Source organism: Agelaius tricolor, unplaced genomic scaffold (genome assembly GCF_023055355.1).
Source record: "Agelaius tricolor isolate 1412-34295 unplaced genomic scaffold, bAgeTri1.0.p SCAF_18, whole genome shotgun sequence".
In the NCBI taxonomy this organism is placed as follows: domain Eukaryota; kingdom Metazoa; phylum Chordata; class Aves; order Passeriformes; family Icteridae; genus Agelaius; species Agelaius tricolor.
In genome coordinates, this window is record NW_027269278.1 from 16,962,170 (window position 1) to 16,988,072 (window position 25,903).

The following is a 25,903-nucleotide window of genomic DNA, read 5'->3' on the forward strand; positions in this document are numbered from 1 at the left end:
TGTGGCCTCCCTGTCCTGCTGACCCTGCAAGACGGGGATGCTCCTTCTCCTGCAGCACCCCCAGAAACGCCCCAGTGCCTCCAGGGTTGCTCCCAGTGCCCCCAGGACTGCCCCAGTGCTTCCAAAAACACCCCAGTGCCTCTAGGACTGCTTCCAGTGCATCCAGGACTGCCCCAGTGCCTCTAGGACTGCTACCAGTGCCTCCAAGGAAAGCAGCTCCAGCTCTGCAAAAGGGATGGGAAAAGGGTAAAAGTGCAGCAACCCCACAAACCCTGGGGGAGGGACACAGGGACAGGCACCAGAGGGTGCTCTGCAGTGCCAGATTTTCCAGGTAGAGCAGCCTTTCCAGCAGCAGAGCTGTGGGAGGCAGGAGGGTGGCATGGGGGCACTCCCACAAACCCTGTTTGCAGCAAAAGGTTCCTCTCCAAGCCCCAAACAGAGCTGCTCCCATCCCATATATATACAATATATAAATATAATATATAATATATAATATATAAATATAATATATAATTTATAATATATAATATATAACATATAATATATATCCCATACCATATATATACAATATATAAATATAATATACAATATACAGTATCTACAGTATCTACAGTATCTAATATATAATATATAGTATATAATATATAATATATCCCATCCCATATATATAATATTATATAATATTATATAATATTATATAATATTATATAATATTATATAATATTATATGATATATTATATATAATATATAATTAATATATAAGATATAATATATAATATATAATATACAATATATAATATATAATATAAAATATATATCCCATCCCATCCCCAGAGGGGCCAGCCAGGCTCCCAGGGAGAGGGGCAGACAGGGCAGCAGAGATGCAGCCAGACACCAAACACAGGGCAGCACAGAGGGGCCAAGTCCTGCTCTCAGCAATGCACCCAGCCAGCCCAGGGAGAAAAAAATGAAGGGAAAAAAAAATCAAAAAACCAACCCAGCAACAATTAATCCATTGTTTCTCCCCTTCCAAGATTATTTTTAAGTATTTCTGACAGAGAAGGAGAAAGAAAAAGGCTGGGGTGGATGCAGTTTGAGGAATTCTGGTGTCTGCTATGCAGGGAAGCTGCTGTGTCCCATTTTTTACTGACCCCTGGGCAGAGGGAGAGCGATCCCAGGCCCTGGAGCCAGGACTGGGCACAGAAACCCCAGTGGGGGATCCAGCCCAGGCTTCCCACAGCAGCACAGGGCACATTCATCCACATTTATCTCCACCACCAACTAATCTTATCAGTGAACTGTTTTCCTTAGCCAGGAATGTCTGGGCAGTGAGTCTGGAGCAAGGCAGATTCTGAGAACTCCCCGTCCCCATCCTGAGCTGTCCATTAACAGGGAAATACAGGAAAAACAAACCAGGATAACCCCCCAGAAATGGGCAGCCTTGGAAAAGCAGCTTTGTACCAGCAGGCTGGCAGAGAGCTGCTTCATCAGCAGGAAAGCCCTAAGATAATATCCTAATTAGAGCAATTAGCAATGCTGCAGGGGATCCTGGGGAGAGGGGAATTGTCACAGACATCTTTTATGAAAAATCCTTTCCTTAGGACTTTTTCCTCCTGAGAAGCTGAGAGGCCTCAGGAACAAAATGTAACCAATGGTTATCTGCTGCTGTGGGATGCAACAGGTGCATCTGGGATTGGGCTCATGTGGTTGTTTCTAATTAATGGCCAATCACAGCCCAGCTGGCTCAGACTCTCTGTCCGAGCCACAAACCTTTGTTATTCATTCCATTCTATTCTATTCTTAGCCAGCCTTCTGAGGAGAACCTTTTCTTCTATTCTTTTAGGATAGTTTTAATGTACTATATATCATAAAATAATAAATCAGCCTTGTGAAACATGGAGTCAGCTCCTGGTCTCTTCCCTCATCCTGGGACCCCTGTGAGCACAGTCACAGGGAGCGTCCCTGCTCTGCAGGATTTCTGGTTTTGCCCCAAAAAGGAGCTGTGGTGCAGTGCCACAGGGGTTACAGCGTGCACACAGGCAATTCTAACACAGAACTGCCCTCTCTGTAGCAAAAATAGAGGCCAGCAGTTAAGGAGAACAAGCTTCTCTCTGGAACTATTTTTGACAGGCTGCTGCTTTGCAGCAATTCTTGGTGAATATGTCTTTGGGAAGTGAAGTCACCAACACTGCTAATTTCATATTACTGATCAAGGCAGTATCACATACTTTCCAAAATTACACCTTCAACCTGAATGTACCTTCCCAAATTAAGAGGCTTCCAAGTCTAATGCTTTATCAGTTAATATTCTTTGGAGGGCCTAAAATGCACAGGACATCACTGTGTCACTGCCTGGCATTGTTTAACAAAAGGCAGTCCTCCTGTGCTTGGTTTGCTTTGTTCAGATCAGAAATGCCTGAGATCTGAGCCCTGCACAGCCCCAGAGGCCCCAGCTGGGGGATTCAGGGCATCCCTGTGGCTGTCCTGGAGTGCAGGACCCTGCCAGGGGCTCAGAGACCCTGGCACAGAGCCCAGGACACACCTGGGGGTTTGATTTGACCCATGGAGAAGTTACCAACCTTACACGAAGATCTGCAAGCCATGAAAGTTTAAGTAGAATGATACTGAATTTATCATGGGGTGAAAAATAGATTTTTGGGGTTTTAGAATAGGGGTTCAGGGGGGCAAGGACAGCAGCAGCAGCCTGGGATGGAGCAGGGATGAGCTGGGCTGAGGCTGCTCCCATCCCACCCTGCCCAGCTCCCCACAGCCCATCCCTGCAGGGCAGGGAGTGCCCCAGGGTGAGCTCAGAGGGGACATCCCTGAGCCCAGCTGGCCACCAGCACAAACTGGGGCCACCAATGTCCCACTGGGGAGGTGGGAAAGGGACTGGGGTCCTGCCAGGGGGGACAGGGCTCCAGGCTGGGAACCAGGGACCTCTCAATGTGTTCCTGCACATCAAAGCACTGGGATCAGCTGGTTTGGGAAAGCTCTGCCAAGCAATCGTCTGGGAAAGGGAAATCTGGCAGCAGCTCACAGGCTCCTGGTGTTTAGTCTCTCTGAGATCCTACAAGAGGCACCTTCCCTGCATCCTCAAGGGCTGTCTGAACAAACAGGGGGTGAAAAAATCCCCACAGCAGCCCCGAAGACAGAGGGATTAACAAGGAGCAAGCTCAGATCCCAAATGTGTTGAACAAGACAAGAGAAACGGGCAGGAACTGATGCCCAGGAAGTTCCACCCGAGCACAGGGAAGAGTTTCTCCCCTGCTCAGTGCCCAGTCTGGGGAAGGGCTCCAGTGGTGCCACAGCATCCCCAGTCCATGCCAGGGGGAGCTGGGTGCTCACAGCAGCAGGAGCTGCCCCAGCTGGGCAGGGTGAGCAGCCCCAGGGCATTTCACACAGCAGCAGGGGCATCTTCCCACCCAGGTGAGTCCTGCTCACCCTCTCCAGCAGCCCCAAGCATCTCAAACCAGCATCTTCCCCAGTGATGGAAGACTGGGAATGCATCAGATTTTAGTTTCTGCTGTGGAAATGAGAACAGTGCAGGGGAACACCAACATCTGCCCTATTCCATGGGCCAGGGCTGTGCTCACACCTCCAGGGGAGTTTCACACCTCACCCTGCTCCACAGCCAACCCCACTGAAGGGCTCCAGGGTCACAGAGGGACCCCAAACCCCAGCCTGACCCGTGCCCAGCTCCTCCCCCAGGCACTCCTGAGCTGGGTGCCCTCTCCCTGCTCAGTGTGGGGAGCAGCAGAGCTGTGTGCATCCCTTCCCTGAAACCCATGCCCAGGCCAAACCTGAGACAGGCCCAGGCAGGGGCTGAGCTGAGCCAAGCTCAGGGCAGGAACAGCAGCCTCATGACCCTCTTCTTGCATCACACTTCTTGCCAAGCACCCAAACCATCTATTTCCCCTGCTGCTCCATGCTCCAAGTCAGCAGAAAAGCCAATATTGAGGGTTTTTTGTCCCCACACAAGGGAGGATTTCACAGTGGTGTCACCAAGAGCAGCTCCAGGGCAATGCAAGGATAGAACAAAGGGGCACTGCAGACCCTGAGGGGTTCAGCTGCCAGAGCCAGGGGTTTATACAGAACAAACCTCAGCCCCTGGCATGGCCATGGTCCCTCCTGCCCCTTCCCAGCTGACAACAAAACTCTGGCAGAGACAGGAACCCCCAGGGACCAGCTCAGCATCCCCACAGCTCCTTGTGAGCTGAGCCAAGCTCAGGGCAGGAACAGCAGCCTCATGGCCCTGTTCTTGCATAAGCAACTGGAAAATGCTGACCTGCCAAGAAGAAAGATCAGCAGGTGAGGATTCATTACAATTAAAGCTTCAATGTGAGCTGCTGAAATTAAAAGCCTTTTTATTTTTGTAATGTTTTAGGTGACTCATCAAGGGCAAAGCTTTTCTTAAGAATAATAATAGTGGAAATAAAAACCCCCAAGAGAATGTTTTACACAGGCTGAGCTGAGCTTCTTTCCTTGCTTTCCACTTCCTCTTGCCCATCCCAGCCATGGGAACGTCCCTGCAGCACAGCTGGGGCTGTGTCACACAGGATGGGAAGAGCTGGTGCCAAAATCCACAGAGCCACCACCAGAACCATCAGGAAAGCTGCACAGGTGAGTCCTGCTCACCCACACCCCCTCTCCAGCAGCCCCAAGCACCTCCAACCAGCATCTTCCCAAATGAAGGAATGTCACACACATATTTTCAAAAAAGTCCTTTGCTAAGATATTTTTTTTCTCCTGAGAAGCCTCAGGAAAAGAAAAACAATGATTACCTGCTGCTGTGGAATGCAACTGGTATTGGTCTCATGTGGTTGTTTCTAATTAATGGCCAATCACAGTCCAATTGTCTCAGACTCTCTGGTCAGTCACAAGATTTTATTATCATTCCTTGCTATTCCTTTCAAGCCTTCTGATGGAATCCTTTCTTCTATTCTTTTAGTATAGTTTTAATATATCATTTTCTTTTAATATAATATATATCATAAACTAATAAATCAGCCTTCTGAAGCATGGAGTCAAGATTCTCATCTCTCCCCTCATCCTGGGACCCTGTGAACAACCACCACTTCTAGGATGGAGCAAAAGAAGAGGTTAAATTGTTCCCCTGTGCCCAGGCCCCCAGGAGATCCCTGCAGAGCCCTTTGCCAGGGGACCCCAAAGTGCCAGAAATCCCTCCCAAAAGCACAGGAGCAGAGATTTCCAGCAGGCTGGGAGAGCCTGATGGGAGGGGAAAGGAGTGAGGAACCAGGAATGTGGGGAAATGTGACCGTGCTCACAGGGGTCCCAGGACCAGGGAAAAGATGAGGATCTGACTCCATGGTTCAGAAGGCTGATTTATTATTTTATCATATATATTACATTAAAACTATACTGAAAGAATAGAAGAAAGGATTTCCTCAGAAAGCCAGCTAAGAATAGAATAGGAAGGAATCGTAACAAAGGCTTGTGGCTCGGACAGAGAGTCCGAGCCAGCTGGGCTGTGATTGGCCATTAATTAGAAACATCCAACATGAGCTAATCACAGATCCACCTGTTGCATCCCACAGCAGCAGATAATCAATGCTTACATTTTGTTCCTGAGGCCTCTCAGCTTCTCAGGAAATCCTAAGGAAAGGATTTTCCATAAAAGAATGTCTGTGACAGGGAAACACCTGATCCCTTCAGCTCCACCACCTTCCCCTGCAAGGGCAGGACAAGCCCAGCTCTCCTTTCTGTCTCCCACTCCCCCTCCAAGTGCACAGATGCACTCCTTGGCTGCCCAGGGTGTGTGGGTGGTGCTCAGAGCAGCCTGTGCTGCACCAGGAGCATTTAACCATAGAAGATTGAACAATAGAAACAGGTCCTGGTCGTGTCACCAAGAATGCCCCGCTCTGGGACACAGCGCTCCTTCACGCTGATTTACTGCTCTCCATCCTCTGCCTCCCCCCAAGCAGCATCAATCACATCAAACTGGTTCATTTTGGAGCCAGGGCTGCTGCCACATGCTATAAATTGCAGGTCCTTCCACCAGCAGAGTGCCTGTGTTAGATTGATTAAAAGCACGTGGAGATGCTGGGTCTCACTCAGCCCAGAGCCACAAAACCCCAGCAAAGCCCCAGGGCACAGCAGGGACCTCCCCAGGGACACAGCCCATGGCAGGGCCAGGACAGGGGCCCTGGCAGGAGGGAGGAGCTCAATTCCCAGAGCTTTTCCAATAATAAATATCCAGGGAGTGGAAGGGCATCAGCTCACCCTGGCTCAGGGAGAGAGGGAACAGGGAAACCTTCAACCATTGCATTATCCAAGGGCTCCCCCCAGAAACCCACACTGCATTGTCAGCACAAGCCCCCAAGGGATGGAACTTTTATCCCTCCCATCTTTTTGGTTCCTTTCACTCAGCATCAGAGCCTTTCCCCTGGGATGTGCTTCCCCCAGGGCTGGGAGGGCTGTCCTGCAGCTGCTCTGCCAAGCTTCCAGAGGGAAGGAGCCAGGAGGGATGAAAGGGCAGAGAACAGGCTCAGAGCCAGAGCCAGAGCCTGCCCTCCTTGGCCCTGGGTGCAGCTGGAACAAGGCAGCATCCCAAGGGAACAGGGGAGAGGGGCTCACAGCAAACAGGGCTGCACTGGGAGAGGGGCTTGGAACAAACCAGGAGCTGTGGAGAGCTGCTCCCAACCTGGAATAAACCATGGAGAGCTGTTCCTAATCTGGAATAAACCATGGAGAGCTGCTCCCAACCTGGAATAAACCATGGAGAGCTGTTCCCAGCTGGAATAAACCATGGAGAGCTGTTCCCAGCTGGAATAAACCATGGAGAGCTGTTCCCAGCCTGGAATAAACCACGGAGATCTGCTCCCAACCTGGAATAAACCATGGAGAGCTGTTCCTAATCTGGAATAAACCATGGAGAGCTGTTCCCAGCCTGGAATAAACCATGGAGAGCTGTTCCCAGCCTGGAATAAACCATGGAGAGCTGCTCCCAGCCTGGAATAAACCATGGAGAGCTGCTCCCAGCCTGGAATAAACCATGGAGAGCTGTTCCCAACCTGGAATAAACCATGGGGAGCTGCTCCCAACCTGGAATAAACCATGGAGATCTGCTCCCAGCCTGGAATAAACCATGGAGAGCTGTTCCTAATCTGGAATAAACCATGGAGAGCTGTTCCTAATCTGGAATAAACCATGGAGAGCTGTTCCCAACCTGGAATGAGCCATGGAATCCTGTTCCCAGTCTGGAATAAACCATGGAGAGCTGTTCCCAGCTGGAATAAACCATGGAGAGCTGTTCCCAGCCTGGAATAAACCATGGAGAGTTGCTCCCAACCTAGAATAAACCATGGAGAGCTGCTCCCAGCCTGGAATAAACCATGGAGAGCTGTTCCCAGCCTGGAATAAACCATGGAATCCTGTTCCCAGTCTGGAATAAACCAAGAGCTATAGAGTGCTATTCCTATCCTGGAATAAATCAGGGGTCATGGAGAACTGTTCCTAACCTGGAATAAACCATGGAGAGCTGTTCCCAACCTGGAATAAACCATGGAGAGCTGCTCCCAACCTAGAATGAGCCATGGAGAGCTGTTCCCAGCCTGGAATAAGCCATGGAGAGCTGTTCCCAGCCTGGAATAAGCCATGGAGAGCTGCTCCCAGCCTGGAATAAGCCATGGAACAGCTCTCCCAGCCTGGGATGAGCCATGGAGGTCCCAGCCCTGCTCCAGCCAGGCTCTAGCTCAGGGATCTGCAGCTGATCCCTCCTGCCCAGCCCTGCAGCGTGTCCTGGCTGTGAGCTGGCCTGGGAATGCTCACCCAGCACCATCCAGGGAGCTGAGCCCAGGGCAGGCCCAGGAGGTGCCAGCCCAGCCCAGGCTGAGCCCCTGAGCTGCCCTGGCTCTGGGAATGTGCTGGCTGCTGCTGCCAAGGGCTGGAACGCTATAAATGGGAGACATTTGGAGAGAGGAAACACAAAGGAGCCAACTTTTAACTAGGCTGAAGTGCACTGGGCTGTGCATGTTCTTTGTGGAGGGACAGAGGAGGAGAGTGGGGAAGGTCTTTGATGCACTGCTGCAAAAATACTGGCTCTTCCTTCTGCAAACAGAAAAAGGCCTCATTTAATGGAAAGTGTTTTCTCCTGAGCTCCAGGGTGGGAATTCACCATTCCTCCACTTCTGCAAGGGCTGTTGGAGCCCATGGCTCTGAATGCAGCCTGGGCAGAGAGGACAAAGCAGCTGCTGGTGCTCTGCAGCAGAACCTGGCTGGAGGGAGCTGTGGGTTCCTCCCTGCCCTCAGTCACGCAGGGCCTGCCTGTCCTGCCCCAGCTGCCTGAGGCAGAGAGATCCTGCTGATTTATTTCTGTGGGAGGCTGGAACCACAGAGCTCAGGGCACACGCAACTACCCAGAATTGTGCTGAACTCCATAAACCCTGGAGGGGGGGAAAAAAATAAAAAAAATCCCCAAAGTGTTGAAATAAGATTCCTGTTACGAAAGAACCATTGAGAGAGCCCTGTTTACCACCCTGGACACACAAAACCCTGCCTGGCTGAGCTGCCTCAGGGCTCTGCCATCAAAGAGGCCGCCCAGGAGAGGGGGATCCAGGCTGGAATTCCAGAGCAGGAATGAGCCAGGAGAGGGGGATCCAGGCTGGAATAATCCCAGAGCAGGAATGAGCCAGGAGAGGGGGATCCAGGCTGGAATTCCAGAGCAGGAATGAACCAGGAGAGGGGATCCAGGCTGGAATAATCCCAGAGCAGGAATGAGCCAGGAGAGGGGGATCCAGGCTGGCATTCCAGAGCAGGAATGAACCAGGAGAGGGGGATCCAGGCTGGAATTCCAGATCAGGAATGAACCAGGAGAGGGGATCCAGGCTGGAATAATCCCAGAGCAGGAATGAACCAGGAGAGGGGGGATCCAGGCTGGAATTCCCAGAGCAGGAATGACCCAGGAGAGGGGGATCCAGGCTGGCATTCCCAGAGCAGGAATGAGCCAGGAGAGGGGGATCCAGGCTGGCATTCCCAGAGCAGGAATGAGCCAGGAGAGGGGGATCCAGGCTGGCATTCCCAGAGCAGGAATGAGCCAGGAGAAGGGGGATCCAGGCTGGCATTCCCAGAGCAGGAATGACCCAGGAGAGGGGGATCCAGGCTGGAATTCCAGAGCAGGAATGAGCCAGGAGAGGGGGATCCAGGCTGGCATTCCCACCTGCTGGAGCCCAGTGCTTGCTGCTCTCTGCTCTCCACATCAGGAGCATGAAGATAACTCTCACTTCACCTCTGAGCACTCCTGCCAGGAGCCTGGGTTAAATAATGGAGGAGGAGGAGGAAGGGAAGGAGACAGAGGAAGGCAAGCTCTGAGCTCACAGCAATGGAAGCAAGAGGCTCATTTTCATTTTTCAAGCCTCCAAGTGCCTGAAACAAGCTGATGAGAACAATTCCTCTTTGTGTGCCAGCTCCAGTGTTCAGAGCCCATTGAGTGTGCTGGATTATTCAGAGCCTCTCTGACTCCCTCAGACACAGACTTTCCCCTCTCCCTGCCTCTGCCTGGCACCTGTGTGCACACAACAGGTGAGGAACCCCCTCCAGAAGCACCAGGCTCTGCTCCACATGGAGATGGCAGGCACAGGCCACTGCCTGCTGCCAATTTTCTCATGGAAGCAGGCACCACTTCAACAGAACTATTTATTTTTTGGTGTTCCACACAAAGCTGCTGGCCCCAGGGCTGCAGGACTCTCTCCAAGATGACACAGCTCCAGGTGGGTCAAAGCTGAGAGTTTCCAGCAAAGAGCCTGAAGGAGCTGTTGAACATATGGACAAACAAGAGAACTGGGAAACACACACTGGATGCACAGACAGACAGGAATGGGAGGGAGAGCCAGAGCCAATTTTAGAGTTGTTCAAATTCCCTGGTTTTTCTGTCCCTGAATTGTGTGGGGAGCACGTTTAGCCCAGCCTATGTTGTGTCTCCAGCCCTGGTCTCAAAATGAAAGCTCTGAGCAGAGAAGCAGCCACAGAACATCATCACCCTCAGGGGCTGAAGGGTCTGACTGCAAGGGGAAAAGCCTTGGGGTAACCTGTCCCAAAGAGGGGCACCCCTGGAACATGGCAGGGCACAGCCAGGGGGTCAGGGAACAGGGACAGGAGGAGAGGGAACCTCAGAGAGCCTCAGGGTGGACACCAGCAGGAATTTCCCCATGGAAAGGGGGCTCAGGGCAGGCTCAGGGTGGGCACAGCAGGAATTTCCCCATGGAAAGGGGGCTCAGGCACTGGAACTGCCCAGGGAGGGTTGGATCCCCATCCCTGGAGTGTCCAAGGAAGGGCTGGAGGTGGCACTCAGAGCTCTGGGCTGAGGACAAGGTGGGGATGGAGCACAGCTTGGATTTGATGGTCTCAGAGATGTTTTTCCAATCTCAATAATTCTGGGATTCTGAGAATGTGGCAGCAGCCAAAGGCAGAAGATGCTGAGGACATGGAGTGGGGCTGCATGGGGACAGCACAGGGGGCTGGCAGTGGCAGGAAAGGTGTAAAAGGGTTGGGTCTGGGGTGTTTTAGGAGAGCAGCAAGAGATGAGTGGCTCTCAGTCACATGAAGAGCTGGAGTGACTGCCAGCCGTGCCTGCTGAACTCAGAATGACAAAGGGGGGAAAAATGCTTCCTCCTGGGGGTTTCCACAAGAAACCACAAGAGACAGCCAGAATCTGTTCTCTGAGCAGCAGTGGCACTCCTTGCAGCCTGAGGTTTCAAGAGGATCCTTCCAAGGAACTCGTCAGGCTCCTCCCATGGGGAGCATCCCTCAGGCACTGCAGAGCCTCTGCACCTCCCAGGCAGGAGCAGACCCTGATCCTCTCCCTCTGCCCACCACAGAAGCCACTCCCGTGCCTGATTTCCACCTTCCATGGCAGCTGACATTCCCAGCAGCCCTGCAAGCACCAATCCCATCCCTTTGTTTCTCAGGGACAGCATCCATCTGCTGCCAGCAGCTCACATCTGGAATTGTGAGTGTTGGGAAAGAGCCTCAGTCCTGTTGGAAGGAAATTATTCCTCCAGCCAAGGGGTTTATGCAGAACTGAGTTTAGCATTTGGAGTTAGAAACTTACTACAAATCCTACAGTTACACCAGGTTTTAAACCTCAGAATTACAATTTTATCTTCCTTCCTTCCTTCCTAAAAAGCTGCCCTGACCTAAATTGCCACCTGGCAGAAAATATTCCCAGAGAAAAGGAGGAGAGGCAGAGGACCTGCAGAGCAAAACCCCTCCTGAGCACAGGAGAGAGCACAGGCTGGAGCTGATGCCCAGCTCCACAATCCTCACCCTGATTTCAGCCCTGGAGTGGTGACCCCGGAGCAGGAAAAGGCACGGCCTGAGCATTTCCCATGGGATGAGAGCCCCCCTGCATCTGCCTCAGCTGCTGGCCTGGCTCCAGGAGGAAGCAGCTGAGCTCAGCTGAGGGGTGGGCAGGGTCACCAGCCCTTGGGGAGAGGTGACAGCTCCTGTGGGACACTGGTGTGGCACAAGGAATGGAAACAGCCAAGCAGGCAGAAAGGGGAGGTCCTGCCACCCTTGGAAGAGAAAGGCAGGGTGGTGGTGCTTGGAAAGGTGCAGCAGCCACGAGATGGGAACCTGGAATTGCGCAGGACAGGGCCAGAACCTGGAATTGCGCAGGACAGGGCCAGGCTTGGGCACCAAGGACAGGAAAGGGAAGGGCACAGTACCCAGGAAAAGCCTGAAATGCTCCTGGCTGGAGCCTGTGGCATCTCTGTGACCAGCAGGGTGGCTTCTGACACTGCTCATCCCAGCATGGGGAATGCAGCTGCCCTGATGGCTCCAAGGCAAAGGGATTTCCCCATGGAAAGGGGGCTCAGGGCAGGCTCAGGGTGGACACTGCAGGAATTTCCCCATGGAAAGGGGGCTCAGGCCCTGGAACTGCCCAGGGGGGTTTGGGTCCCGATCCCTGGAGGTGGCACCTGGAGGATCTGGTACTCAATGAGCAGTTTTAGAACAAGGTTTCTTGAGTATCTACCTTGAACCAACAGACCATAAGAAGTGCAAAGTTCTACATGGGAATTAAATCTTTTGGGCAGTTCTCCCTTCTAATTGCTAAAGATTTGTATCTTTGAATTTGTATCTTTGAGTATCTCTGTAGATGATAATGAGCTCTGGGCTGGGGACAAGGTGGGGACGGGGCAGAGGTTGGACTCTGACCTTGGGGCTCTTTTCCAGCCTCCAGGATTGTGTGGATTCAGGGTCCAGCAGCCTGCAGGCCTCACTGCAGTTCATTCAGGGTTTGCAGTGTCCTGCCTGCCTGGGAGGGGAGCACACTTTGCCCCCTGGCTCTGCTCTCAGCACTCACTGCATTTTCCTTGGCCCTGCTCCTGAAATAACTGTTGAGCCACCGGGGAAGGTGACAAATGATTCAGCTGTGGCCCCACTGGGAATACCAGGAGGAAGGAGCTCCCCAGCCACTGCAGCATCTCCTCAGCCCCACCAAGCTCCTCTCTCCCACTTGGATCCAGAAGTTTCCAGGTCCCAGCCCCTGGTGCACCAACCCTTTCCCTGCTCTTTTTAAAAAACAAACCCTGCTCAGCCCCTGACAGGAGCATGGAAAGTGCAGCCAGAGCCACTGGTAGCACTGATATTAAATGAACAAACATCCTGACCCCAACATGTGCTGGGATTGCTCAAGGCTGTGAGCATCAATCAGCCTGCATGGGTTTTCCCTGGATAACAAGACAGACAGATTCTTGACACACAGCTCACCTGCGGCTCAAATTTCCAATTCTTCCTCCAGCACATCAAAAAGATCATCAGAACTGGACCTAGGAAAAATATTTTCCCCTCTTGCTGTTTGCAGAAGCAGCTGAACCATTTCAGTCCCACACTCGTTTTCTGGGGGGCTGTGTGGAATTTTCCCTTTTTTTTTTTTTAAAATAACCAGAGGCATGAATAATTTCCAGCATGGAAAACTTCTGCCTGAAGAGCTAAAATTGGCCCAGAATCATGCAAGAGTCACACAAGAAATGGCAATGGCACCAGGCACTGCTACCAAGCCTACCTAGAGCATTTTTTTCCACTGTGCTCAGAGGATCTGTTTCACTCCTCACCTCTCAATCCAATTTCCACTGTCCTGCAGCATGAGTTTAAAAGGAGGACACCAGGAAGCATGTGTGATAAGGGGGAAGGAAGGGGAAAACCACAGCTTCTTTCATTCTTTCAACAGAGCCAAAAAGGAGTGGCTGTTTTAATATTTTTCTCATTTTTTTAAAGGAAAAAACTGCAGGGAACAGCAAAGGGAGGAGATGTTTGCTTTAAACTTTCCCACCTCCACCATGATACACATCTCTATGTATTTATAAAGCAGCTCTGCTTCTAAAGGTGTTTTGCAGAGTGCCTGGCTCCAGTTATGACATTTTCCACCTCAGGATTGTGCACAGCTCCAGCCAGAATGGAGGGACAGAGGGAGCACAGCCAGGATTGCCCACAGCCCTTGCCCAGCCCAGGGAACCAGCACAGACACCCCAAAAGGGTCTGGGGGCACAGACACCCCAAAGGGAACCAGCACAGACACCCCAAAAGGGTCTGGGGGCACAGACACCCCAAGAGGGGTTTGGGGGCACAGACACCCCAAATTCTGTGCCCCAGGCAGAGGAATGAGCCTGGAGCACCATGAAGAGGAGATGCTGCAGAGAAGGAAGCACGAGCTCCATTTCCTTCCAGGCCTGGCTGCTGCCCAACAGCTGTTCCTTATTTATTTACTTTAATATTTCCTTGGTTACACAAACAGCTGCCCACAGCTTAACCCCTGCACTGCCAGGGCCCCCCTCCCCGGGCAGGGGACAGGGCTGAGAGCAGCCTCTGCCCCATCCCAGGCTCTGCAGCTGAACCTGGCAGAGCCATCTGCAAGCCCAGGGCTGGCTCTGCTGGGCAGGCTGCAATTTCAGCAGTGGCTGGATGCAGAGGAATGTCACAGACATCTTTTATGGAAAATCCTTTCCTTAGGATTGCTCCTCCTGAGAAGCTGAGAGGCCTCAGGAACAAAATGTGAACAATGGTTATCTGCTGCTGTGGAATGCAACAGGTGCATCTGGGATTGGGCTCACGTGGTTGTTTCTAATTAATGGCCAATCACAGCCCAGCTGGCTCAGACAGAGAGTCTGAGCCACAAACCTTTGTTATCATTCTTTGCTACTCTTAGCCAGCCTTTTGAGGAGAACCTTTTCTTCTATTCTTTTAGTATAGTTTAATGTAATATATATCATAAAATGATAAATCAGCCCTCTGAACCATGGAGTCAGCTCCTTGTCTCTCCCCTCATCCTCAGACCCCAGTGAGCACGGTCACAGGGGAATCCAGCCCAGGGGGATGCCCAGCCCCACCTGAGAGGGCTCAGGGGGTGCCCAGCTCCTCCCTGGTGCCACAGGCACCCCAGAGCCCCTGTGCCAGCCCAGGGATCCATCCCTTTGTGCATTTCCCTTTCTGCTCTGCACAGGCTCTGCTCCAGCAGCTCAGGTTGGGTTTGGGCTCATAAAGCCCAGCCAGAGCCCTTGGCTCACCTCCACCAAGGAGGAGGTGCAGAACACCCCCTGCCTGCTCACCAGAGCCCTGCTTTGGGTTTCCTGCAGCCCAGCCTGCCCCAATGGCCTTTCCAGCCTCCTCTCCCTCACTTCCATTTCCCTCCTGGCTCCCCCCTGCACCAGGAGGGAATTAAATCAGAATAATGGCATGGCCTGGCTCGGAAGGGACCGTACAGATCATTGAGTTCCAACACCCTGCCATGGGCAGGGACATTTTCTACCACAGCAGCTTGTCCAGAGCTCCATCCAACCTCTCCTTGGGCGCTGCCAGGGATCCAGGGGCAGCCACAGCTTCTCTGGGCACCTGTGCCACCCTCACAGGGAGCATTTTTCCTGATTTCTGCTCTTAACCCACTCTCTCAGTCTGAGCCATTCCTGTCACTTCGTGGTTTTGTAAAAGGTCCCTCTCCATCCTTCCTCTAGGCTCCCTTCAGTGCCAAAGCAGCTGCTGCCAGGGGAGTGAGTGGGCACTTCCCCTGCTCCAGGGCATCAAACCCTCCCCAGGGGCAGCTCTCAGCCCTGCTCTGCTGTGACAGCAGCTGGGGAAGCCACAGGAGCGGAATTTGGACCTAACTCTGACAAAACCCTCCCCAAAAGCAAACAAACCCCCCCTCAATAACAACCCCAGCGATTGCACAGGTAAAGCAGAAACCAGCAGCTGCAGTGAGCTCAGCCTGTCAGCCCACGAGGGCTGGAGCACCCCCAGCACCCCTGGCACCCCCAGGATTCCCCACCTGCAGGTCGAAGAACTTGCTGTACCGTCTGTAAATGACCTCGGTGGCTCCATTGGACCAGGTGACCTTGATGATGTACACCTGGAGGGAAGAACAGAGGCACAAATCAGCGTGAGGGACCCCAAAAAGGCCCCGCCACAACCCAAAAAGCTGCCAGTGCAGCCCCCCAGAGCTGGGTGACAGGCAGGGGAATGCTTCAGATCAATTCAGCCACACCACAACACAGGTGAGGGTAAATTGTTGAGCCCCAGTGCTGCAGCTTAAGCAGATGTTTGTTTCTGGTGGTGGACTGAGCTCTGTGGCCCTGGAGGGGGGCACACATTGAGTGTGGGGTGACATTTCTGTGTAAAAACACAGCACAAATCCCTCCAGCCACAGGAGTTGATAACTGAACCCTGGGCACCCCATTTACAGCGGCAGCACCAAAGCTGAAGCTGAGATCCAAGGGCAGCACCTGCACCAGCCTGGCTGCTGCAAACGGGACTGCAGCAGCTCAAACCCCCAGGCTCTGCAACTCCGCCTGCTTGGCCTTGGGTTTCTGACACCTGCAGGGGGGGAAATCAGCGTCCTGATCCCTGAAATGCCACAGGATCAGCCCCAGTCACTGCAGGTGATTCACAGACCCCGAGACCGGGCTCTAACTGGGGATGAATGCAAAGCACAAAACACCAAACCCGGCCCGTTTCATCAGAAAACACCAAACCCAGCCCATTTCAGCAGAAAACACCAAACCCGGCCCATTTCATCAGAAAACACCAAACCCAGCCCATTTCAGCAGAAAACACCAAACCCGGCCCATTTCAGCAGAAAACACCAAACCCGGCCCATTTCAGCACAAAACACCAAACCCAGCCCATTTCAGCACAAAACAAACATCAAACCCGGCCCATTTCAGCACAAAACACCAAACCCGGCCCATTTCAGCAGAAAACAAAACACCAAACCCAGCCCATTTCAGCACAAAACACCAAACCCGGCCCATTTCAGCACAAAACACCAAACCCGGCCCATTTCAGCACAAAACACCAAACCCAGCCCATTTCAGCACAAAACACCCAACCCAGCCCATTTCAGCACAAAACACCCAACCCAGCCCATTTCAGAACACAACAAAACACCAAACCCGGCCCATTTCAGCACACAACAAAACACCAAACCCGGCCCATTTCAGCACAAAACAAAACACCAAACCCGGCCCATTTCAGCACAAAACACCAAACCCAGCCCATTTCAGCACAAAACACCCAACCCAGCCCATTTCAGCACAAAACAGCAAACCCGGCCCATTTCAGCACCAATTCTTCTGTGAAGGACAACAAGCACATCTCAGAATGAGGCAATTGCTGATCTCATGTCCCCTCTGTGTTTCACAGAAAGCAGAGATAACCCTTGGTGAGGTGCCAGTGCAACACCCAAGTGACACAAATCTCAAATTGATAGCAGATTGACTGAGCAGAACCCAGGGTATTGTTTTCCTCCTAACTCAAGTCCTTATTTCCACCAGAAATTCAAGCATCAGTTCCTTGAAGAAGGACCAAAACGTTCAGAAGCCCAGGTGAAGGGACCTGCTGGAACTTCTGCTAGCAAAATCAAGCATCAAGGCTCTTAAAAGCTGATGTTTTGGGATTTAAAAGAGAATCCCTCAGGGGTTTTTACCTACTGAGATGCCCATTTTTGGTATTTAAGAGAGAATCCCTCAGGAGTTTCCCTACTGAGATGCCCATTTTTCCAGATTCTGGAATGTGACCAACATCCTCAACCAGCACCCAAAGCTCAAACACCAGGACAGCACAACACTCGGTTATTTGAGTTTATCAAAGCCACTCAAATCCTGCACTGAAAATCCACCTCAAATCTCTCTCTGCCGCTCAGAGGGCTGGCACAGCCTGAGCCACCGAGGTGGGGACACTCCTGAGGGTGACAAACTCTTCCCAGTGCAATCACTCCCACATTAAGACAGAAAACAAGGCAGCAAGAGGGATCAAGTTCTTACTGCTAAAATAAAGAACTTCTCTACTTGCAAACCAGGAATTCAAGGTCCACTTTTGTTGAATTTGGGCTGGGTTAGAAGAGACCTTAAAAGATCATCCAGTGCCACCCCCTGCCATGGCAGGGACACCTTCCTCTGTCCCAGGGTGATCAAACACCTGGCCCTGGGCATTTCCAGGGTGATCAAACACCTGGCCCTGGGCACTGCCAGGGATCCAGGGGCAGCCACAGCTGCTCTGGGCACCTGTGCCAGGGGCTCCCTGTGCCAGTGTTCACAGGGGTCTGAGGATGAGGGAAGGGATGAGGATCTCACTCCATGTTTCAGAAGGCTGATTTATTATTTTATTATATATATTACATTACAACTATACTAAAAGACTAGAAGAGAGGATTTCATCAGAAGGCTGGCTAAGAATAGAGTAGCAAAGAATGATAACAAAGGTTTGTGGCTTGGCTCTCTGTCTGAGCCAGCTGGACTGTGATTGGACATTAATTAGAAACAACCAACATGGGCCAATCACAGATGCACCTGTTGCATTCCACAGCAGCAGATAATCAATGTCTACATTTTGTTCCTGAGGCCTCTCAGCTTCTCAGGAGGAAAAAATCCTAAGGAAAGGATTTTCCATAAAAGATGTCTGCGATAGCTCCCCACCCAATATCCCACCTAAACCCAGTCCCTCAGTCTGTAGCTATTCCCTGCTCTGCTCTCACTCCCCAGCTCTTATTCTGAGATGAAGGACCCTCATTTCCTCCCTATGAACACAAAGAGCACAGATGGTTCTCCAAGACAACATCTGCTCCAGCTGTGGAGGCCACGCTGTGCTCCAAGGGAGGCAGCACTCCCCCGGCAAACCAGGGGTTAACCTGGTGCTAGCACAGGTTCAAACCCCTTCACCCCCTGCCCAGGACCTGCTGCAGGGCCAGCATGAGCTCATGTGGGCTGGGAGCTGAGCTGCTATCCCAGTTTTGTCAGCAGTCCCCAGCGCTGCTCGGGTTATATCACTGCTGGCTGCCTGCCTGCACGGAGCCTTCCACTGGGGCAGCAGCAGGAGCCAGCTCCTCCTCATTGTTTATTCCTACCCTGCCTTTATTTGGAGTCAACAGCTTGTTAGACTGGGATTTTAATCAGGATGTGGACAGACTGAGCCAAAGTCATTCAGAGCTCTTGAGGGTAATGAAGGCACAAGGGCTGAGGGCACCCCAGGCTCCCCTGTGGCCTCTGCAGCAATTTCTGCTCTCTGATGAGCTCACTGCTGCTGTGCTGGAATGCAGAACTCCCAGGGCTCGGGAGAAGAGTCCCTTGCACATCCCTGTCCAGCAGCAGAAAGGTCTCCAGGGGTTCCTCCTCAACCTACTTAAGGAAAGCACTGAAGATGGAGGAGCCCACAGGACCTGGGGCTCCTCTGTATCTACAAAACCTGGGGAAAGCCAACTTCCTCTCTGCTGGTGGATATTCCTCGTCCTTCCAACAGCCTCATCCCAGATCTTGTTGTCTCCCAATATCTAATCCAGTCCCTGCTGTCTCAGAAATAAAAAATCCACCAGAAAACACAACCCTGGTGCTCCTCTCACCCAACAACAAGGTCTGAACACTGCACTCACCCAGTGAGCATTTCCATGAGGCACCAGGCTCCCACAGACCCCAAAATCCCTTCCTCAGGTGCTTTTGGAAGGCACTTCCAACAACCAAGACAGCTTTAAAACCACTGCCCTTGCTCTGAAGTTTCCCTGCTGGCCTGGCACTGCCCCGTGTCCTGCCAGGAGCAGCCACCACAAAGCAGGAACCCAAACAACCCAGATTTTGTCCCAGCAGGAGCCACCCCATCAGCTGAGGTGAGAAGAGGCTTTTCCCCAGCCCAGGGCACGTGGAAAGCAGTTATTCCATGGGTTTTTATCACTGAGGAACCACCTGCAGGGCTTTTCCATGGAGGAAAAAGGAGAAGAGAGGGGATCCCCCAGGGCTGTGCCCCCACAGGGATGGGGCTGGCACTTGGATCCTCTCCAGGGATTCCTGAGGCTGGATCCAGGGGGGCTTGGGATGGGCCCCTGGCCAAAACCAGCAGCTGAGCTGTCCAAATCCCAAATCTCCAAACACCTGCAGCCCTTCCTGGGCCAGCTGGGGGCTGTGACCAGGGAAGGGAAGGAGCTGAGTCAGTGGAACCCAGGAATGGGGGCTGCCCTTCCTCCCTCTGGAAAGGACACCCTGGAGCCTCAGTGCTGGCAGCTGCAGGAGGCACAGGGACAATTTCTGAGGTGCAGGTGGATGTGGTTTGATGCCAGCTCAGAGGAGCATTTCTCATGAGCACCAAACCCTCGCCATGCTCCAATCCCTTGGAGGGCAGAGATGGAACAGATCCCTCACAGAAAATGGAAACTTGCAGATGCAAAAGGCTGAGTTCAACAGAACTGGGCTCCCAAACTCCTTGGGATCCCTACAGCACATGGGAATGGTGACAAACCAAGTATTTAAAAGTGACCCATTGAGCAGGGTGACATCAGGACCACCAACCGCTGCCCAGGGCTCTCCTTGGTCACACAAAATGCCCTAAATGGAAATATAACATGGAAAAAAGGCCCAGGGGATCCTGCAGCCTTCCCCTTGGGCCCCCCCATCATCACCCAGCATCTGTCACTGCTGTCCCCTGCCCAGCACCTCTCTCAGAGGGAGAACAGCCCGTGGAAAATGGGGCTGAAAACCTTTGGGAGGGAAGGGAAGTGTCAGGAAATAATAGCTTGCTGCAAGACATGCAGATGGCAGCTGGCCAAGCACACCAGAGCTGTCAGAGCAGCCCAGGGAACACTCTGAGAGCCAGGGGGATCCAGGACAGCCCTGGATGCAGGGAGGGAGCTCCTGGGAGGCTGCAGGAGCCAGCTCAGACCCACCAGAGCCACGGGAGTCACGGGGACAGAGGGGGTGAGGAGCCAGCGAGACTCTGGAAAGGGCAGCCAGAGATTTCGTTTTCCTTTTCTTTCCTTTCCCTCTTGAAGGAATGAAGCAGCCAGCCCTGGGAGCAGCCAGCCCAGCAGTGTTTTTGCAGGGACTGCTGGAAATCCCTGGGGCTGCACCCAGCGGTGGCTCCTGGTGCCTTTCACTGCCCTCAGGGACCGAGGAGCCATCCCCAAATCCTCCCTCCTGCCCTGCCCACAAAGTCCCTCACAACAGCACGGGGAGGGAGAGAGGAGCTGATTCAAACTGCTGACTCGAGGCAAGGAAATGAAGAACAGATACTGAAAAAAAAAATTAAAAAAAAAATTAAAAAATAACAGAACCAGTTTCCCGTTCTTAAACACGAGGCCGTGTGACCTCGCAGAAAAATCATTTCTGGACTCCCTGCATAAACACACCAGGACAAGCTGGGAAGCAGCCTGGACTGCTCAGATGTGAGCAGGAGAAAGGCAGAGGGAAGGTGAGCAAAACCTAGAGCTGCAGTTTGAGCTTCCCTCCCCTCCTACAGCAGTTCTCCAAAGTTTTTCATGGAGGTTTGCACGGTGTCCTGGCTGGGGGGGACACACAAAAACCCCACAGGAAAGAACGTGGGAGAGGGCACTGGGAACTCTGCCTGGCACCAGGCAGAGAAAATGACCTCGGTCTTTTACATTAAAAGTCCAGCCCAAGCTCAGCAGCATCCAGAACCCAGGTGGAGCCCCGGGGCAGCTCAGCCACCCCAGCATCAGCTCAGAGCCTTCCCTGAGGGATTCCAGAGCTCCCCTGTGCCCAGAGCAGCTCAGCCACCCCAGCATCAGCTCAGCCACCCCAGCATCAGCTCAGAGCCTTCCCTGGACAATCCCAGAGCTCCCCTGTGCCCAGAGCAGCTCAGCCACCCCAGCATCAGCTCAGAGCCTTCCCTGAAGGATCTCAGAGCTGGTGGAGCCCCGGGGCAGCTCAGCCACCCCAGCATCAGCTCAGAGCCTTCCCTGAAGGATCTCAGAGCTCCCCTGTGCCCAGAGCAGCTCAGCCACCCCAGCATCAGCTCAGAGCCTTCCCTGGATGATCCCAGAGCTCCCCTGTGCCCAGAGCTCCTCCACACAGACACGGGCAGGGGGGACAGCAAACTGATGGTGACTTGGAATGACATCTCCAGGCAGTGCAGGGACACAGAGAAGTCCCCAGGCTCCAGCAGGGCTCCTGCAGCAGCCCCAGACGCTGCAGCCTGCAGCGGGGGCTGAGCTGTCTGCAGAGCTGTTTCCAAAGGCTCGGAGCCTGTGTGGTCTCAGGTCCAGGGGGACTGTGCACAATGAACCTCTCTGTGGAAAACTCCACATATTTAAAGCATCTTTCAGCAGCAAAGAGGAAAAGCATCAGTCAAAGGCATCAGGCTTTTGATTTCACCCACGCTGAAACGCGGTGACCCTGGAATGAGGGGAGATGTGAGAGCCTCACCCTCCCTTTGGAAACCCAAAGGGGCAGAGAAACCAAAGGAGCTGAGCAACGCAGCCAAGCCAGGGTGGGTTTAACACAGAAAAGGGAGTGGGAAATTGTAAGAGGAAAAGAAAAAAAAAAAAAAAATTAAAAAAAAAGGAGGGAGGTGGCTGGAAACAAAGAAAGTTCTTGGCACCAAGCTGCTGTGCTTGGCCCCTCTCCATCAGCCCTCACTGCTGCAGGCCTGTGGGGCTGGGGAGGGGACAGGGGGCTCCTGTGCCAGGGGGTGCCAAAGCTGGGAGCAGCAGAGGGACAGCCAAGGCCCAGCTGAGTGGGCAGGCAGCTCGTGACCCCCTCAGCCCTGCTCTGTGCCTGCTGGGCAGCTGGGAGGGGGGACATGCTGGCATGGGAAGGTGTTCTAGGGCACCAGGGATGCTGCCCTGGGCTCTCTGGCACAGGGGAGGCAGAAAGGCAGGCAAAATCTCACCACCAGCCAAGGCAGGGCTGGAAACAGGGCAGGCAAAATCCCACCACCTCCCAGGACTGGAGGGAGCACCAGGGCAGGCAGACCCTCAGCAGCAGCCCAGGCAGCCTGAGCACACAGCCAGCACTGCAGAGCAGCCCCCTCTCCCCTGGCCCCAGCTCATCCCTTTGATTTTTTTGATTTTTTGATCTGTAGCCTCTTCCCCCCAAGCTGCCGTACAGGCTGGCAGGGCACAGCACTGTGGGATGGCAGGGGCACAGCCACCAGGCTGGCACCCCAAGGACAGCCCAGCTGAGGCTGCTCAGAGCCCTCAGGCACAGAGCAGTGCAGCCAGCCTGCCCCAGCCCCTCTGCAGGTCACACACAGGGATCCTCCTGTGTCCTGTCCCCACACTGCGACAGGAACACAGAGACACCCTCCAAAGCAAAGCTGGGGCATCAGGGGCAGAGAGATGGGGGCAGGCAGAGGCCAGGGAGGGCCCCAGAGCTGCTGGAACTGAGTGAGTGTGAGCATCAGCCTGAACTGAGTGTGAATATCAGCTGCTGGAACTGAGTGTGAGCATCAGCCGGGACTGAGTGAGTGTGAGCATCAGCTGCTGGAACTGAGTGTGAGCATCAGCCTGAACTGAGTGAGTGTGAGCATCAGCCTGAACTGAGTGTGAGCATCAGCCTGAACTGAGTGAGTGTGAGCATCAGCCTGAACTGAGTGTGAGCATCAGCTGGAACTGAGTGTGAGCACCAGCTGGAACTGAGTGTGAGCATCAGCCGGGACTGGGTGAGTGTGAGCATCAGCTGGAACTGAGTGTGAGCATCAGCCTGAACTGAGCGTGAGCATCAGCCTGAACTGAGCGTGAGCATCAGCCTGAACTGAGCGTGAGCATCAGCCTGAACTGAGCGTGAGCATCAGCCTGAACTGAGCGTGAGCATCAGCCTGAACTGAGCGTGAGTGTGAGCATCAGCCTGAGCTGAGTGAGTGTGAGCATCAGCTGCTGGAACTGAGTGTGAGCATCAGCCTGAACTGAGTGAGTGTGAGCATCAGCCTGAACTGAGTGTGAGCATCAGCCTGAACTGAGTGAGTGTGAGCACCAGCCTGAACTGAGTGTGAATATCAGCTGGAACTGAGTGTGAGCATCAGCCCGAACTGAGTGAGTGTGAGCATCAGCCTGAACTGAGTGTGAGCACCAGCTGGAACTGAGTGTGAGCACCAGCTGGAACTGAGTGTGAGCACCAGCCAGGACTGAGTGTGAGCACCAGCCAGGACTGAGTGTGAGCACCAGCCTGAGCTGAGTGTGAGCACCAGCTTCCCCCACGGAGCTGCTCCTGCTCAGCAGCCAAGGGCCAGGCAGGATTTGGCCCTTCCACATTCAAGCTTTTCAACAGCCTTGAGAAACGTGGCCAGGGAAGAAAAATAAAAGGAGAGTTTGAGTCTGAGCGCTGGTTTTCATCCACAAAGGTAAGAGTGCTCCATGCTCAGCTCTGCTGAGAGGTGAGGAGGAAAGCCTGGTGAGCTCTGTGGAGCAGAGCAGGGCCAGGCACGAGGACAGGGCAAAATTCCTCCCAAATTCCCAGTCCATGTCATTGGGACAGCATCACCCAGCTGACAGGAAATGGGATGAGACAAGGCACAACCACAGGATACAGCAGCAAACCACCACTGAGGATGCTGAGAAAGCCCTCAAAGCTTTAGAGGCCACCAGGAGTGAGACTGCAGCTTCCCCTAGCTCTGTCCCACTCCTAGTTTGGTTATCTGGGGACACCACACTGCATAGATTTCACACTACTCATGCCAGCCTCCTCATCCTCACTCAGCTCCTCGGGCTGCCCACAGGACATTCCAAGGGCATGGTCACCCTTCATGAGACAGCACAGGGAAAAGTCATCCCTGACACCCTTGTGAAGGCAAACAACCAGGATGATCCACAAGGGCAGAAACACCTCCCAAAATCCAGGGGAATAACTCAGCTGCTCAAGGGGACACCGGGCCAGGGGCCACTGAGCTCTGCTCCAGCTGGGACCACAAAACAACATCCATGGGGTACGTGCTCCTCAGAAATACCTCCAGCTCATAAATGTAAAGCACTAAAGAAGCTGCAGATTGGCAGCTCTGTCCTCTTGCCATTCAAACACTCCATAATCAGTTCCAGATAAGCACAGCAGGGCTGGGCTGCACGAAGAATGAAACCACAAATGGCCCCAGGAACAGAGAGGACACCTACACCACCACATCACAAATTCCACATCAAAAACAGAACAGCACCTTCATTTTTTGAACGTGGTTCTCCTCAGATTTGTTTTCAAACACCTGTAGGGCCCATTAGCCAGATTCCACCACTCACTGTTAATTACTTTCACAACCCAGCTACCACAAATGAGGTCTTCACTTTGTTTCAAGCTTTGCCATCTTGTTCACTGGGTTTGCAAAATAAATGTATGCTGCACATTTTGTTTAAACCCCCCATTTTCAGGGATAAACAGGGGAAATGAATGGAAGTCCTGAGAGAACACAACCCAGCTTTCCCAAAAATCTAACCCACCCAAACAGCATGCTGTTGAATGAATATATATAATTTTGGATGGTGATCCAGAACAACTATTTAAACCTATATAACAATGGAAATGTTCCTGGTAGGCAGAAATGGAGCTGGGATTCAATGGCATTGCTATTAACACAGAGAAAACATTGCAGCTGTAACAAAATGGAACATCCTGAAGATGGCCAAAGGGAAAGAAAACCCAATCTGGATTTAGTAGGAAAAAGCTTTCTTTTAGGGCTTCTGCTCTAGAGTAACAAACACAATACTATAAAGAGGTCCTGCGTGAAGTCCTTTAAAGGAAAATCCAGTCTGTTTCTAGTATGGCTTTGTTTTGGGTCTTTTCTGAATAGACATTCATTTATCAGAGACTTGGCCAGACCAGAGAAATGACAGTCTGCTCCTCTGTCTCTCACAATGATTATTTTTAAACTTTCCTCTTGGACTTTGCCTGCTCAGATTTGCAGGGTGGCCCCGGAGCCCTCGCTGGCAGCATCCCTGAGCTGGGATCACTTCACACAGGACTCTGTGGGAAATGCACTGCAAATGTCACCTCAGCCACAGCCTGGAGGATGGAGTCCCCTTTTCCCTTGGAAAATGGGCTGCCATGAGCCAGAGCATCCTGCAACAAACACCTGCACAAGGATCGTTCCTCAATGCCCCTGCCAGGCAGTGCCCATGAAGAAAAGCTTAAAAACACACGTGGAGTTTGAGGGCACAGGGCTGTACCTGTACCCAGCCACCCAAACCCTGCCCAGCACCTTGCTGGGTGCTTGCCCTGCAATTTGGGGAAACGTTGTGCCTCCTGCTCCACAGCAGAGCTGCAAAACAACCAACTTTTTGTCTCAGGCATTGCAATTCTTGTTGTATCAATTACCCAGGTGAAAAGCAAACCACAGCAGCCCGAATAGAGGCAGCCCTCCCTGCTGCAGGTGCAACAAGGGCTTGGAAACACTGCCTTGATCTCACTTTTCTGGGAAAGTGGAATTCATAACTTTGTGCTGTGGCCTCACCTTGAGCAGCACAATCACACCTTTGTCCAGCAAAGGGAAACCTGTGGCTGGGGCAGAGGAGCCCGAGCAGGGCAGGTCATCACAGAGGCAGCAGGGGGAAAAGGCAGCGTGGTCCTGCTGCCTCCCCAGGGACAGGAGAGCTGCCTCAGGGCTGGGGCAGAGCACATCTGTGTGATGGGAGAAGGCAGAGGGCAAAGGTTTTTACACGGACACTCGGTGGTCGCCTTGGATTCACGCTGTGCCAGCAGC

General features: G+C 52.8%; 1 protein-coding gene across 2 annotated transcripts in view; it reads right to left on the minus strand.

The window, feature by feature from the left end:
- Positions 1-25,903, minus strand: part of SH3PXD2B (SH3 and PX domains 2B) — a 70,541-nt gene that overhangs the window by 42,764 nt on the left and 1,874 nt on the right. For both annotated transcript variants that reach the window (XM_071443597.1, XM_071443596.1), the window contains exon 2: positions 15,276-15,356. In XM_071443597.1, the coding sequence (XP_071299698.1) occupies positions 15,276-15,356 (81 nt within the window). The remainder of the gene's footprint in view (positions 1-15,275; positions 15,357-25,903) is intronic.